Source organism: Polyodon spathula, unplaced genomic scaffold (genome assembly GCF_017654505.1).
Source record: "Polyodon spathula isolate WHYD16114869_AA unplaced genomic scaffold, ASM1765450v1 scaffolds_1312, whole genome shotgun sequence".
Classification (NCBI taxonomy): Eukaryota; Metazoa; Chordata; class Actinopteri; order Acipenseriformes; family Polyodontidae; genus Polyodon; species Polyodon spathula.
The window spans coordinates 44888-60477 of record NW_024472795.1 but is presented as its reverse complement, the minus strand read 5'-3'; the positions used below and the strand labels follow the sequence as shown (position 1 = coordinate 60477).

Here is a 15590-nt window from a genome sequence, read left to right as displayed (position 1 = left end):
AGAGAGAGAGAGAGAGAGGCAGGCAGGCAGCGAGTCAGGGAGACAGGCAGAGAGAGAGAGAGAGGCAGGCAGGCAGCGAGTCAGGGAGACAGGCAGGCAGAGAGAGAGAGAGAGGCAGGCAGGGCAGAGAGGCAGCAGAGAGGCAGAGGCAGGCAGGCAGCTCGTCAGGGAGACATGCAGAGAGAGAGAGAGACAGGCAGGCAGACCTGCGGAGAGGGCAGAGGGAGACAAGGAGAGAGGGTCAACTGGAGATCCTGACAGCCACGGGGCTCCTCTGTCAGAGCAGTACTGGCAGAAGTAGTCCCGGTTGGGTTTGATGATGGGCAAGGTGAGCTCTGGCACCTCGTCTATCCTCATCTCAGGGTGCCTCTTAGACAGGTGATTGACCTGCGGACAGGGCAGAGGGGACAAGGAGAGAGGGTCAACTGGAGATCCTGACAGCCACGGGGCTCGTCTTCAGAGAGCGCAGCAAAACAGTACAAACTGACAGGATTCACAGTGCAAAGTGACAGGATTCACAGTGCAAACTGACAGGATCCACAGTGCAAACACACAGGATTCACAGTGCAAACACACAGGATTCACAGTGCAAACACACAGCATTCTCTACACATTTACGATTTTAAATTTTTATCATAGCTCAATCAAAAAAAAAAAAGTCATTAACTGCAAATTGACTAAAAACATTACTAAAACATTCCTTCAAAACAGTCCCTATGATTCTAAACAGGGTTATAAAACAGATCATTGTTAAGGGTTAGTGTCAGGGTTAGGGGTAGTGTTAGTGTCAGGGTTAGGGGAAGTGTCAGGGGTAGGGTCAGTGTCAGGGGTCGGGTTCACTGGCACACGGTCTCCGCTCTGCCCTTAAGGGTTAGTGTCAGGGTTAGGGGTAGTGTTAGTGTCAGGGTTAGGGGAAGTGTCAGGGGTAGGGTCAGTGTCAGGGGTCGGGTTCACTGGCACACGGTCTCCGCTCTGCCCTCACCAGCATGCCTCGTCGGCGGAATCCCATCATGCACACGCGGCACTTGAACATGTAGCTCTCGAAGTCAGCTGGGATCTTCTGCTTGAGGGTCTTGGCGCGGTGCGTGCGGTTCGCCCGCTCTCTCTCGGGGTTGTGCATTCTCTGCATGTGCTCCCGCAGCTTGTCTTTCCGCTGCACACAGGGGACAGGGAGGACACAGAGGACAGGGATCCAGCGTGAGAGAAAGAGGCATTGCAACTACCTACCCCCCCCCTCCATCTGCATGCACTCTAGACTGGTTTATATGTGATTACAATCAAACAAACTAGTACAGCTACTGACTACCATTGCAGGCTTTAAAATCTAAGTTGAAACAGAAAGAAAGAAAGAAAGAAATTTCTGCAAATGTTCAGGAGGAACAAAGAAGATAACCCTACCCAAACTACACGGTTATTGTTTTGTATGATATTTTCGCTGTGATCTCGACAGGGTTAATACAAAGTGTTTACAAAGCATTTCAAGCAGTGCTGGTTAAAATACTCAAATGCAATTCAAAACACAGACCTCCTCATTAACACTGCAGTCGGGAGCCATAGTTAGGAGGCAAGGCGATTTGGGTTCTGCCTTATAATGAGAACAGAAGTGGAACGGCACTGTGGGGTGACAGCCATGCCGTCTTACCCTTGTTATGAAGGGGCAGCGCTGTGCCTGCCCCACACCGAGACCCCTGCGCCCCTGCTCTCTGCCTGTGTTTCGGGGCTCACCTTGAACTGCTTGCCGCAGGTGGAGCACAGGAAGTCCTTGCGGTCGGAGTGGCGCAGCATGTGCAGCCGCAGCTTGTCCGGCCGGCAGAACGCCTTGTCGCACTCTGTGCACTGGTACACCTTCTCCGAATGGAAGCTGCGCATGTGCTTCTTCACCTGGGCCAGGGAAACGAGGGGGGACAAAAAGAACAGAGACCGTTCACTGCGCTGGGGAATCACACCGGATTGCTTTAGAATGATACAGCTGTTCGCGTGAACTCTACAGGGGTACAAGAAGCTGCCCTGTCGTCAAATCTTAAAACTTGCAGGAAAAACCAGGGCTGGATCAAACCGGGTCTTATTTCACTGCATTATCTGCATGCGCTCTAGCGCAGTGGTTGATTATAAAATGCTATAGCTGACTTGAAATCTGCAACTGTTTAAGAGCTGAAAACAATTAAAAAGGTCTAATTAAGCAAGTGATCAGTTCAATTAAGGGTCTAGTTAAGTTATTGAGAGCTCAGTTGGAATGAAAACCAGCCGACACACGGGGTCCGCAGGATCTGGGATGGGAAGCACAAGTCTGGCTAATTTATGTATAAAGAAACATATCACTTATATTTGGATAAAATTCACTGGATGTGATCGAAAAATGACAAACTGTTTCAGAGCAGGTGCAGTGACTTTTTATTGTGCTGATTAACAATTGACATCATGGAGATGCTGCAAAATGATCTGTCGATCTCGGGCAGGTGTTGTGACTCTTGGTCTCCCAGTTGGTGGCCTGTCATTGACAGAGTGTGTGAGGTTATATCGTCTCGCCAGGTTTGTAATTGCTGGCTGTGAGCGCCCAAGACAGCGAGCCACAGTACGCTGCCCTAGTCCAACCTCCAACACGCCGATCGCACGAAGGCGCTGCTCTCTTGACAGACGTGGCATATTGTTTTTTTCTGTGTATTTTCTTTATTGCTTTTATTCAAGCTTGCAATTCAACAGCTGAAATCACTCCATATCCAGAGTCCAACTGTCTCTCTAATTAGCTGATTAAGTGCAGCTGCTTCAGTCACTCAAGCATGTCATGGTCAAGGATGAATGATTAAAAAGTAACCAAAAACATTTCATCAACGTCCATCATTTATATACCTTACTTTTGTTTAGAAAATAAACGTCTTCTAATAGTGCCAAGTTTCTTTGGATGCTCGGTATATTTTTAAAGCTCAGAGACAGCAGGCTGCACAGTAGCCCCGCCTCACCTGTATGAAGTCTGGGAAGCGCTTCTTGCAGGAGGGGCAGGTGTAGCGCCCGTCGCTCAGGTGCACCCCCACGTGCTCCTTCAGCAGGTCCAGCCTGTCGAAGTAGTCGGCGCAGAAGAGGCAGGAGTAGGTCTTGTGGTCGGAGTGCACCTTCATGTGGCTGTCCAGCGCGCTGCTGCTCAGGAAGCCCTTGTTGCAGATGTTGCAGCTCAGGGGGCAGTTCCCCTCCCGCCCGTGGCAGTGCAGGTGCTGCTCCAGCTTCTCCTTGTCTCGGAACGCCTTCCCGCACTGGGAGCACTTGAAGGGGCGGAACGTCTTGCGGATGAAGAGGTGCTGCAGAGCTGCGTTCTGAAAACAAGAGCAGAAAAGAAAAAACCCGTTCAGGACGACAGGAGATCCGTCGGCGCTCGGTCTGGTTTCCTTCCAGCTGGCTGTCGCTCAATCAAGGGGTCTTAAAAACGTACCAATAATTCACCCGGAGAGATTGAAACACTCATTAGCGTCCTATCTAGAAATGCCAAAAAGAAACGGAAAGCTTTCAACGGCAGACGTTTCGAGCGGAGACGATTTGACAATCACTTCTACCTGCCTTTGATTTTCTAGAAAAAAAAATATGCATGCTTTGAATGGGAGCCAACGCTTTGCAAATCTATTACCCCAGTACACAAAAGCAACCTGAACAACAGAACCATGTTCTTATCACTGTGTCTACAGACAGAGGGTTACACCCTCGCTCCAGATAGGAGGAAACCCAGGGTGATGCAGGGCAATCTGTGAGGCGTGGAAAGTAAGCCTGTGTAAAACTGAGAAAGCAACAGATAATACAGCAAGGAAATGGTAGTCACTGTGTATGATCACAGTACCTTGAGAAACACACAGCCACTCCACAGCATTGCAAACACAGGGAGGGAAACAAGACTCCTATTTCATAGCATTTTGAGCCATTGCAGGGTAAGATCACAGTACAACCTGGATTGGATCAAACCGCTATGCAACGGGAGTCTTGCTGCCAACATTGCATAAAAACATTTAAATAATCATAATAATAAAATGCTCCTCGACATAACATCATACCTACCTGCAAATCCAACTTTAGGAAGCATTAAAGAGAGAGATCAATGCAGAAATCAATATGTTTAAAACCTCTGTTCCTAACAGAACTAGCGATCACTGATCCCATTTTTATCCAGCTCAAGATATGTGGTTCTAGGCTTTTCAATTTGGAAAATGCTTCTGCTTCCTGGCGCCAAATCAGCCCTCCCTTATAAAAACTGACAGCTGTGAATTTGTACTGAAGTTCAGCAGCTGTCCCCCACGCTTTCATGCTTTTTTGCCTTTACCATAGTTTACCGTGGTTTGCCATGTTGGTTTAATATGCTTTAGCATACCTCTCTGGGCTTTGCCATGCTTCACTGTGCCTCTTCGCCAACACGAGAACTGTGACACACCTAACAACAAGATTCTCACAGTGGGAGAGTCTATTATTAGCAATGTCAGGGTAACCCTTAGAAATTCTCAGGAGGTGGCAGTGTGTTGCTTACCAGGAGCAACGGTCTCTGATATTGAGGCCAACCTGAATAAGACAGCTGAAAATCAGAGTCAGACTTCCACACTAATCACTCATGCTGGAACAAATGACATAATATTCAGAGAATCCAAGATTCTAAAGAAAAAATAAATTTCATTGTATCAAAAGGCTGAGTCATTATGTCAGAATTTTCTCTGGACCTTTACCTGTTTCTAACAGAGGATGTGACGCATTTAGTCGAATATTTTTCCCTAAGTAGATGGTTATCCAAATGGCGCACATCTGAAAACTGGGTTTTACCGATAATTTGGATAGTTTTTGGGAGAGGCCGGGGTCCTTCAAAAAAGATGGGTGTCCACCCAAATTGAAAAGGACTACTAAAAGGATATTTTAAAGCACTCCCTATCAAAGTATAATGCAGTATTAACGTCAGCAAGAAGTGCTTACTTCTCCAGTTTTATTGCAGAAAATAAGAATAACGCTAGAGTCCTTTTCTCAACTACTGATAGATTAGTAAACCCATCTCCTTCACCTGAATATTGCACTGTGGCCTCACCTATCAAGTGTGAATAATTCCATAATTATTTTGATGGAAAAATACTTTGTATTAAAGGATCAAATTCCACAAAATGATTTTGAGTGTGCAAATAATAACAATTGAAACAGAATTACATGATTTTTCTCTGATTAACTTACAAGACTTAAATAAAATAGTTATGCACATTAGATCCTCTGCGTGTCTTCTGGATCCTACACCAACCAGTCTCTTGAAGGAGGTGTTTAGTAAGATGTCCAATGATGACCTTGATATGGTTAATAACTCTTTGTCATCAGGAAGGTTTCCCCCTTCTTTTAAAAACCTCCTTAGTGAAACTTTTACTTAAGAAATCGAATCTGGACAGTTCAGTTCGAAGTAATTTTAGACCTATTTCAAACCTTCCTTTTTTAGCAAAGGTACTTGAAAAAGTCGTTTTTAAACAAATTAATAGTTTCCTTGGAAATAACACCTTTGAGAAATTTCAATCAGGATTTCGCGCTAAGCATAGCACTGAGACTGCACTTGTCAAAGTGGTAATTGATCTACGTATAAGTACAGATTCTAAGTGTTTATCTGCACTGACCCTTTTAGATCCGAGTGCTGCTTTTGATACTGTGGATCACAAGATTTTAATCGTCTCAGAGAATGGGTGGGCCTTTCTGGTAGTGTCCTAAACTGGTTCATATCCTATTTAATGAATAGATAGTATTTTGTTGCCTTAGGAGAATCTCCATCTGGACTAGCTAATGTTACACATGGTGTTCCGCAGGGCTCCATTCTTGCTCCCATGTTATTCTCTTTATCCATGCTGCCACTCAGGGAGGTTATTCGTAAACGTGGGGTGAATTTCCACAGCTATGCAGATGACACACAGATTTATATATAAGTTAAACCAGGTGACACAACAGCTATCAATGCCCTTTTCAAATGCCTAGCCGATATTAGAAGCTGGAGGTCTCAGAATTTCTTACAGTTAAACTCTGATAAGACAGAAGTCTTACTTTTCGGTTCTAATCAACAGATGGACTTGACAAATATTGATCTAGACATGCTAAAATCAAATGTAAAATCTGAAGTGAAAAACCTGGGGGTTATTTTTGATTCTGCACTTTCCTCTGAACCACATATAAAATACATTACTAGAGTGTCCTTCTATCATTTAAGAAACATTGCGAAAGTTAGATCATTCTTGTCCTTGGATGATGCAAAGAAATTAGTACATGCGTTTATTTTTTCTAGGTTAGATTACTGTAATGCTTTAGTCTCTGGACTTACAAGTCATGCTGTATCACGCCTACAGCTAGTGCAAAATGCTGCTGCTAGAATGCTAACTAGAACTAAACAAAGGGCTTGCATTACACCTGTGTTGGCATCATTGCATTGGCTTCCTGTGCATTACAGAATTGATTTTATAATTCTATTACTAGTTTTAAAAGCACTGAATGGACTATCTCCACAATATCTAAATGATATGCTAATTCCTTATCAGCCTGAACGCACTCTGAGATCTGCAAACGCTGGCCTTTTATGTATTCCGAGGGTGAATGGTAAAAGGATGGGAGAGGCTGCTTTCTGTTTTAATGCCCCCACACTCTGGAACTCCTTACCCCTTTTATCAGAGATTCACCTTCAATTGCAATCTTCAAATCTCCATTAAAAACATACCTTTTTTAATATAGCTTTTCCATAACATTTTTATGTTTTATTATGAGTTTTATTGTTACTAATGTTTTTAATAAGTGTACTCTTTTCTTACTGTTTGTATTGTATTTTTTTTCTGTATGTAAAACGCTTTGAATTGTATTGTACATGAATTGCGCTATATAAATAAAGGTTTATTATTATCTATGGTATTTTTTATCTACAAATCTATTTAAGTAAGAACAAGAACAAAACAAGCATAGAACCAAAACGATCTTGAAGCAGGAGAAACGGAGGGGGCACCAGTGAATGAACGCTAAGAGAAGGGATTCAAAATCTAAGCCAGCTCTCCTTTGAGAGCACTCTGCAGTGCAGCGGGAGTCTGCGTGCGTACCCGAATGCGCCTGGCCCGCCGCATGTCCTCTGCGGAGAGGTGTGTCTCTGTGGGAAGGGGGTCGGGCTCCTCTTTCCGGGGCTCCGCGGCTGGCTGCCCCTGCTCCTGATCCTGTCCCTCCTCTGTCTGGGCAGGGCTCTCTGGCTCTGGCTCTTGAGACTTCAGCCCGTTGGGAGTGCCCTCGCTCACCTCAAACTGGCCCTTCACTGGGAATTCCAGCTGCTCCTGCAGGGAACACAGAGAGCGCAGACACTCAGATATAGTGAGAGAGAGAGGAGAGACACACACACACACAGAGTGCAGACACTCGCAAAGACAGAGTGCACACTCAGACACACACACTCACACACACAGTGCGATCTCGAGAACCGTACTCAAAAACGTTGTAATTAATCCAGCTCAAAGTGTCCACACTGAAGTACTGTTTCATGGTTAGTCAGGCTAATGCGTACAGACACTATTAAAATAGCCTGGTTCCAGTTCCTAGCAGCGCAGTGGACTGTGAGACTCAAATCAACAGTATCCCACCAGGCACTGTCTGTTTACAGCCCTGCAAGTATGAGGCCTGTGCCCACGGGAGACAGAGCGCTGCTTAGCATGAACATTATGGGTTTGCTTCTGAAGCACAAGGTATCAGCGATGGAGAAGGCAGCAGCAACAGTCTCACCACAGGCAACCTCTGCATAGGCTCCGTCAACATGCCAGAAATACGACCACCTCGCTCTACCATCCACCATTTAACTCTATAACCGTACAGCAGTATTGACCGCTGCTCTCAGCTCCTTTAGTCCGGTTCTCGAGTGCGGTATTAAACTCTGTGTAGTCTGGACACTAACCGTATTGAACTCTTTTAAGCCGGTTTTAAGGCAGCTAATACAGTTAAAAGGCATGGTGTGGACAGGGTCACAGAGCGCAGCCAGAGAGACACAGAGACACAGCCAGTCTAATAGACTACGCTTCTAGCACACTTTCTGCTGTGTATACATCAAGGGTAACACCTCTAGTTGGCATGTTTTTTATTGTGGTTTACAATTTTACCAAAGATCCCAGACTCTGTGATCCTACCTGACTCCTCTCCTCGCTGTTCTCTCCCGAGGTATCGAGCCGCATGAATTTCGGAGGGCGCCCCGGCCTCCTGCCCGGCCCAAACCTCTTTCGGCTTCGTCCCCGACTCCGACCCTTAGCTCTGCGGAGACACAGCCATGAGAACAGCACAGCCACGAGAACACCGCACAGCCATGAGAACAGCACAGCCACGAGAACACACGCAACCACGAGAAGCACAGCCATGAGAACACCGTACAGCCACGAGAACACACACAACAGCACAGCCATGATAACACAAGCAACCACGAGAAGCACAGCTATGAGAACACCGCACAGCCACAAGAACACACACAACCACGAGAACAGCACAGCCACAAGAACACCGCACAGCCACGAGAACACCGCACAGCCATGAGAACACCGCACAGCCACGAGAACACCGCACAGCCACGAGAACACACACAACCACGAGAACAGCACAGCCACGAGAACACACACAGCCACGAGAACAGCACAGCCACGAGAACACACACAACCACGAGAAGCACAGCTATGAGAACACAGCACAACCACGAGAACACACACAGCCATGAGAACACACAGCCACAAGAACACACACAACCACGAGAACAGCACAGCCACAAGAACACCCACAGAGAACAGCACAGCCACAAGAACACCGCACAGCCACAAGAACAGCACAGCCACAAGAACACCGCACAGCCACAAGAACACACACAACCACAAGAACAGCACAGCCAAGAGAACACACACAACCACGAGAAATGCACAGCCACGAGAACACATGCAACCACGAGAACACAAGCAACCATAACACACACAACCACGAGAACAGCACAGCCACAAGAACACACGCAGCCACTTGTGAACTCAGCGAGGTGTTTCAGTGTTTGGAAAGGAGCGCTCTGCTGCGTCTCTACCTGCTGATGAAGTCCAGCTTGTCGTCGTGCATGTTGAGGTGCTGCTGCAGCTGCTCGGAGCTCATGAAGCGCCGGTTACACTCATAGCAGGGCCAGTTCTTCTCCTGCTCACGCAGCACTGCAGAGACAGGGACAGAGAGAGGTGAGGGACAGAGAGACAGGGACACAGGGACAGCGAGGCCAGGGGCAGAAGACTGCACAGAGTCACCCACCAAACAAGGATCAGACCGCGGGCTCTAGCATAAAACCGGAGCTTTAGAGTCCTGTGTGGTTAATTTAATGAAGTTTGCCGTTCATAAAACCTTTAGGTCAACCATCTTAGAGAGGGCAGAAGTTTATTCTAATTTTTCAAAGCACCTTTAAGCCTAAGAGAACCCCAGAGAATGATTTATACAAAGTCCTTAAACAAACAAACAGTTATTAAACTTCAAATGGCAACAACTTATAATTTGATATAAATCTGGCACACAAGCTGAGTAGGTGCTTGAATTTGTTATGCTTATTTGTGTTCATGTACAACATAGTTTTGCATTCATGCAATATGTTTTTGTATTCATGTAATACACCATACTCTCACCCTTCCTCTCCTCCTCAGTGACTTCGTGGACTTTCTGATTCACAAACTCTGCATAGGAGGCAGCGTACCACACCTGAGGAAACAAGAGGCTTGCTCAACAAGAAGCTCCACACACAGACACGGTCAAGAACGAAACAGAATCGGGTCGCAGCGCTCATCACAGTTAGCCAGCGGACCGGGCCGGTACCTTCAGCTCCTGTTTGGGCTCGATGTTCTTGATGGTTGTGTAGTAGATGTCTCGGCCGTACTGATAGGCCACCAGGTTCTGCTCCAGGTGGTTCTGGGCAGGCCTAACGAACATTGCCCAATTGCAGCGCTCCTCGTCCGACAGCTCCACCCACAGGTCCTCCCCTTTCTCCCCTTCCTTCACACTGTCCTGTGTGGACACCTGACAGTACGGGGGGACACAACACAAGGTTACTTCATCCAGATTTACTCGGATCTCTATGTGGGATTTGTACTTTAACTCCGTATCACTAAATTTCAAGTACCATTTTGTTTTAGTTTATTTATTAGACTGTATTTTACTGTTATACCACATAAGAGGGCATCCGACTGGCAAGGTGTTAAGTGATCTTACTTGGGATTTTTCTTCTCATAGTAACACAGTGAGCCATTCTTAACCCTTTGCAGTCCATTTATTCAGCGCTCGTTGGGCGCGTCGGGTCCAGTTTATTTTCACACGCGCCGTTTATTTTACACGCGCCGTTTAAAAGATTTTTTTTTTTCCAGAGTAAAACAGGTTTAAAATGCACTGCATGGCAAAATGACATCAGCACTGCATCTCCAGCCAAGCCCCACTCCTTGCTCGCTGTATTTTTCACATACCTCTGACGTGCATACTGATAAATCGTCTCCTGATCACTCATTTTTATCACCAAATTCCTCAATAATGCGATCCAAGTCATTATTTTATTACTAGAGCATCTCAAAAAGTTCTGCAGATGTCTGCGATATTCTTTGAGCACTGGATGGGGAAGCAGCTATCTCTTTGTTTGTGTCCGTCACTATCTCTGTGGTGTAGCTGCTAGCTCTGTTGCTCACACACACCCCTTTTTTTCAGCTTCGTTCGGCTCCTATTGGCCTCAATCAGCCATTGAGTGGTTTTCTCGGCTTTTCCCAGAGAAAAAAAACAACTAGAGACCTGGGCTTTACGTCTTTTTGATGGTGTTGGACAGGGTCCGACATTGGACTGGAAAGGGAAAATCAGAATGTTGGACCTGGTCCGACACAGGACTGCAAAGGGTTACTAGTCCATGCTATTTGCGTTCTGTCTTGCAGCGAGAATGCAAGTGCTGCTGGAATAGCATTCCGGTGCAAACGGGAGCCATAGAGCATCATCAGTGTACAGGTCTGCATTATAAAAGGAGTGCAGTGTAATATAGAGAAGCCTCCTCCCCATACCCCTGTGCTGTAACCCCGACTCAGGGACTTGCCTTGAGGTGTATGTAGTGGTCTTTGAGCTCAGACTGCCGGACCAGCGGCCCCTCCACGGGCCCGAACTGGGTCCTCTTGGGAATGCGCCTCTTGGAGAACACGCCGCCCACGAAGCGGTCCACGTGCAGAACCAGAGGCAAGCTGGCGCGGGCCTTGGACAGAACCGGACGGTTAGGGATGGGGTGCAGGGTGCCGTGCTTCAGACACACCGAGGGGTGGGCGCTGTTACAGTCTTCACACCCTGCAGAGGGAGAGAGAGGAGAGTCAGGACAGGGAGGTGGAAAAAAGGGGTAGAGATGCAGACTTTAAAAAAAAAAAAACCCAGTTGAAACACAGTTCAAAATAAATACAAGTTATCCTGAGTTGATGTAAAACTTGAAATCCTTCCCCTGCGTTGTTCCAAGGTTAAACAGTGTATTTGCACTGTGGAAGGCGAACGCTGGTCTGCTTGACTTGTTCTTGCTTTATCTTGCTCAGGAAGGATGGATTTTTGTTTTGGGGTTTACAGATGCCCTCTGCACTCACACAGGTCGCTGGGGTTGAAGGGCACGGGGGGCCCCAGCTCCCAGTCATCCAGCTCCGAGTCCTCTCCTTCATCCTCATCCTCCTCTCCATCAGAGTCCAGGGCTGAATCGGGGGCCCCCAGGGGCCCGAGGGGGCTGGAGGAACCCCCCACACTCACCATGGAGGGCAGGGAGGAGTTTGACACAGAGAGCTCCGCCTAGTGGAGGGGAGAAGCATGGCAAGAAGGAGCGCTCAGTAAGACTGCGCTGGGAGGAAGGGGTTCAGTGAAGCAGCAGTTATACTGTGCAGTATACAGTTATTTAAACTAAGCGATCATATGGACATGGAGCTGAAACTCTGCAGTACTTGCAGGGATGGATATAAGACTCCCACTGCATAGCAGTTTGATCCACTCCTGGTTTTACTAGTTTAGTAAGACACACCTGAGCTTGTTACCTATACACTGGGGCTAATCCAACTTGCAGTAAAACCTGGAATGGGTGAAACTGCTCTGCAACAGGAGTCTTACTTCCACCCGACTTGCGTTGCACAGTAAACAGTATCGCTCAAGTATTGAAGTTCAAACGGACACGTGAAATCAGCCAAAGATTTATAAAATATTCTTCTACAGCTGCAACAACCACAGTCCACCATAAATTGCTTCAGTTTGTCTAGCTGCTTTTTCTATTCCTGAAGCAACATCCCCTAACCTTTTATGAGGTTCGCTACACTCAGAGAGAAAAGGGAAGATCGCAGTATTGCTTCTCTGTGTGAAAAAATATATACAAAAAAAAATAAAATACAAAAAATACATCTTCAGCAAAAGAAACAACAATGCTTTCGCTTTTGCAAAATTAAACGGTGCAAACTGAGCTGTGGGGTGAATTCCCAGTGCACTTGGGGCCTTATTCTTTTTAATGCACGCAATACTGGACATAGCAGAAAAACAGTAGCACTGGACAGAAATATATTTCTCATCAAAAAAAAAAAATCTATTTCTTTATATGGGAGGAAAGAATGGCATCCTCCTATGGGGAGATCATGCATTGACTAGAAGAGAGGGTCCTGTGACCTCACCTGAGAGACAGGCTCCACCCCCATGTGCTGGGGGGCGTCGGCCACGCTACTGAGCACGTGCAGATTGGCGGTGTTCATATTCTGACTGCTGGGCAGGAGCACTGTAACCTAGGCAACGAACGTGACAGGGAGAGAGAAAGACAGAGAGTGGGGGGGGGGGAGAGAGTCGCTTAACACATACAGGCAGGTCAACACAGGAGAGCAAAGAAAACGTCATTAGGTTTATCCCCACAGTGAAAGACACTGGGGTTTATTTGAACGATCCAGGCAGTAGAGGTGTGACGACACCCTCTTGATACGATGTGAATGACAGGCTTCTCTTAAGATACGTAACGAGGATTTTACGATGGAGGACTTTGTTAAAAAGACAAAAATGAAGTGAGTTAGGGAGAGTACGTATCCACACCACCTGTGAAACACGCTTCCCTGAAGAAGCGCTTGCTGCACTACACTCTGTGCTTCTGGTCTTATCCCCATGCAGGCGAGACAGACCTCTGTTACAACAGTTACAGCGAGAGTATCTGACACACGTGACACAATGACGGGCGTGCAAAAGCGTATCAGCGTGGCGAGGCATGAACACACAGCCTCTCCTCTTACCTGCTGAGTCGTGCCATCCTGCTGTATATACGCCACCTGGGACTGGTCAGCAAACACCGCCTGCACACAAGAAACCATGGCCACTGGATTAGCACAACTATGAGTGGGTGAGTGTCAGCGGGCGCCTCCCGCAGCAGCTCACACTGTGGGTGTGCATGAGCGCTACTTCACTAGGAGCGATTGAACAGGATAGCTAATCTTAGTCACTTCTGTCTGAAAATATCTGATTTAAAAATGGAAGTTTCACATCGATATCAGAGTCCACTGTATGTATGTATGTATGTATGTATGTATGTATGTGTAGGTAATTAATAATAATGTATATATGGGTAATTAATATTCAGAGGCATGCACAGTGTGTGTGTAAGTACACAGTATATATATATTAGTATTTATTTATTTCAATACAACACACACAGACAGCACTTTGTTTAATAATGTTGTGTTTTGTTAATGGATCCTGCCCCCCAGCCCGTACCTGCCCCCCGTCTCCGGGGTGAATGTACACCAGCGTGTGCTCGGCCGTGTCCACAGAGGTGAAGGAGCTCCCGTCCGCTGTGTAGACCACCTGCTGCTGCTGCTGCCGGTCCTGCCCATCACTGTACACGATCTGAGCCACCGCACCCCCCTCGAAGTGCACCTGAACACACACGAGCAGCACGCACACACACACACACGCACGCACACACGCACACAGAGAACAACACAAGAGCACAGGCAATCAGTGCTTGTCCGGTTCCTAGAAGCTGACAGATTTCAAAACGTCTGGGTCTTTCATTTCATTTATTAAGATCCCACAATGTGAAATCTGGACTTTCAAACTGCTCTGGGCTTTCAAACTGCTCTGCAATAGGAGTCTTGTTATTAATATCACAGAATTCAAAACCTGGACTGGACCAAACTGCTCTGCAAATGGGGGAGTCTCATTATTAAGCTCCTTTACCTGTGTGGGGTGAGGGGTGAGGAGCAAGTCTCTTCCCTGTATGGGGTGAGGGGTAAGTCTCTTTCCTGTGAGGGGCTAGCCTCATTCCTGAGAGGGGTGAGTCTCTTACCTGTGTGTGGTTGTTTTGGTCATGCTCTGAGGCCTGGCTCCAGACCAAGCCTCCTTCTTGCTTGGACTCCATGATGCCTCTGTTCTCAGTAGGATCTCTTTAACATCACAAGCTCACACAGTACCTGAAGCACATTGGTGTCTCCTATCGACAGGGCACTGCAAATTAGAACATCATTAAACTGGTAAATCGGGTTCAAAAGACGCAATGGCTTATTACAAAAGATCATTTTAATAGCCCAGTAGGCTTTGACGTTTACCTAAAATAAGGCTGCTGTTTTTAATCTTGTGAACACAGGCCTTTTTTATTTTGAGTGCACATTTTCTAAATAAACAAGTTAGAATTGAGGTGCATTTTCAGGTCTTTTCAACCAGGCATTCAAACGTGTAGCTAATAATTAAAAAAAAACGGGGGAAACAGATTCAAATGTAGCTTGGATGTGTTTCTGTATCAGCACAGAAATATTATTTTAAAAAGAGAAAGCTGAATAAAACTCGTTTTATAAAAGGACTGCCTGCATTTTAAATAGTGTTTGTATTGTTGTAATTATTTTATAATGATCTTTATAAAACTGAGCAGTGTTTTTGCGCAGTCGTGTTCTGCATTTAGCCCTTTACCCTGCTTTGCCATGTTTATTAACATGCTTTACCAAACCTCGCTGCTCTTTAAAATAGTTCCTTGCACTACGCTTTATTACACTTTGCTATGCTTTTACTGCGAGACACTTTATAAGGGGAAACACGAGCTATTCTTAAAATACTACATTACTAATTACAGACAAGGGCTCCTCCTCTAGCAACGTGTTTTTAGGACAGATTCGTTTTTTCTTTTTTTTTTTTAATACAATGTTTTTGCCACAAGTTATACTAAAACCAGGCTTTCTTGTTTTACCAGCTGATGATGATGATAATAATAATAATAATAATAATATAATAATAATAATAATAATAATAATAATAATAATAATAATAAACCTTTCCAGGTGCTGGACCAATTACTTTACCAGAATTAATAAAGTGCCATTTGTCATGATGATAAACAAGCAATTGACGTTCATTTTTTCATTATTATTATTGCCATGGGTAGGTTGTGGCAATAACGTTATAATTCCTGTCACGAATAATAATTTATAAAACACATTATCTGCAACGCTACACATATACATGGCAATGTTAGAACAAGAACATGTTTAAAGTGTGTGTTATTACCGTTGGCACGACTGATATTTTGATTTCACAAGTAATCTCAATGGTTTTAAATCGCATTATCATCTTTACCGTTATCATGACACGGGCTC

General features: G+C 45.7%; 1 protein-coding gene across 1 annotated transcript in view; it reads right to left on the bottom strand.

Annotated features, from left to right (window-relative positions):
- Positions 1–15193, bottom strand: part of prdm10 (PR domain containing 10) — a 20717-nt gene extending 5524 nt beyond the window's left edge. The window contains exons 1-15 of the mRNA XM_041242531.1: positions 14294–15193; positions 13720–13881; positions 13242–13301; positions 12642–12749; positions 11586–11781; positions 11060–11301; positions 9811–10011; positions 9624–9696; positions 9047–9164; positions 8124–8244; positions 7059–7283; positions 2958–3305; positions 1726–1881; positions 983–1153; positions 271–387 (exon numbers count right to left, since the gene is read on the bottom strand). Of these exons, the coding sequence (XP_041098465.1) occupies positions 271–387; positions 983–1153; positions 1726–1881; positions 2958–3305; positions 7059–7283; positions 8124–8244; positions 9047–9164; positions 9624–9696; positions 9811–10011; positions 11060–11301; positions 11586–11781; positions 12642–12749; positions 13242–13301; positions 13720–13881; positions 14294–14365 (2370 nt within the window). The 5' untranslated portion in view covers positions 14366–15193. The remainder of the gene's footprint in view (positions 1–270; positions 388–982; positions 1154–1725; positions 1882–2957; positions 3306–7058; positions 7284–8123; positions 8245–9046; positions 9165–9623; positions 9697–9810; positions 10012–11059; positions 11302–11585; positions 11782–12641; positions 12750–13241; positions 13302–13719; positions 13882–14293) is intronic.
- Positions 15194–15590: the final 397 nt, after the last annotated feature.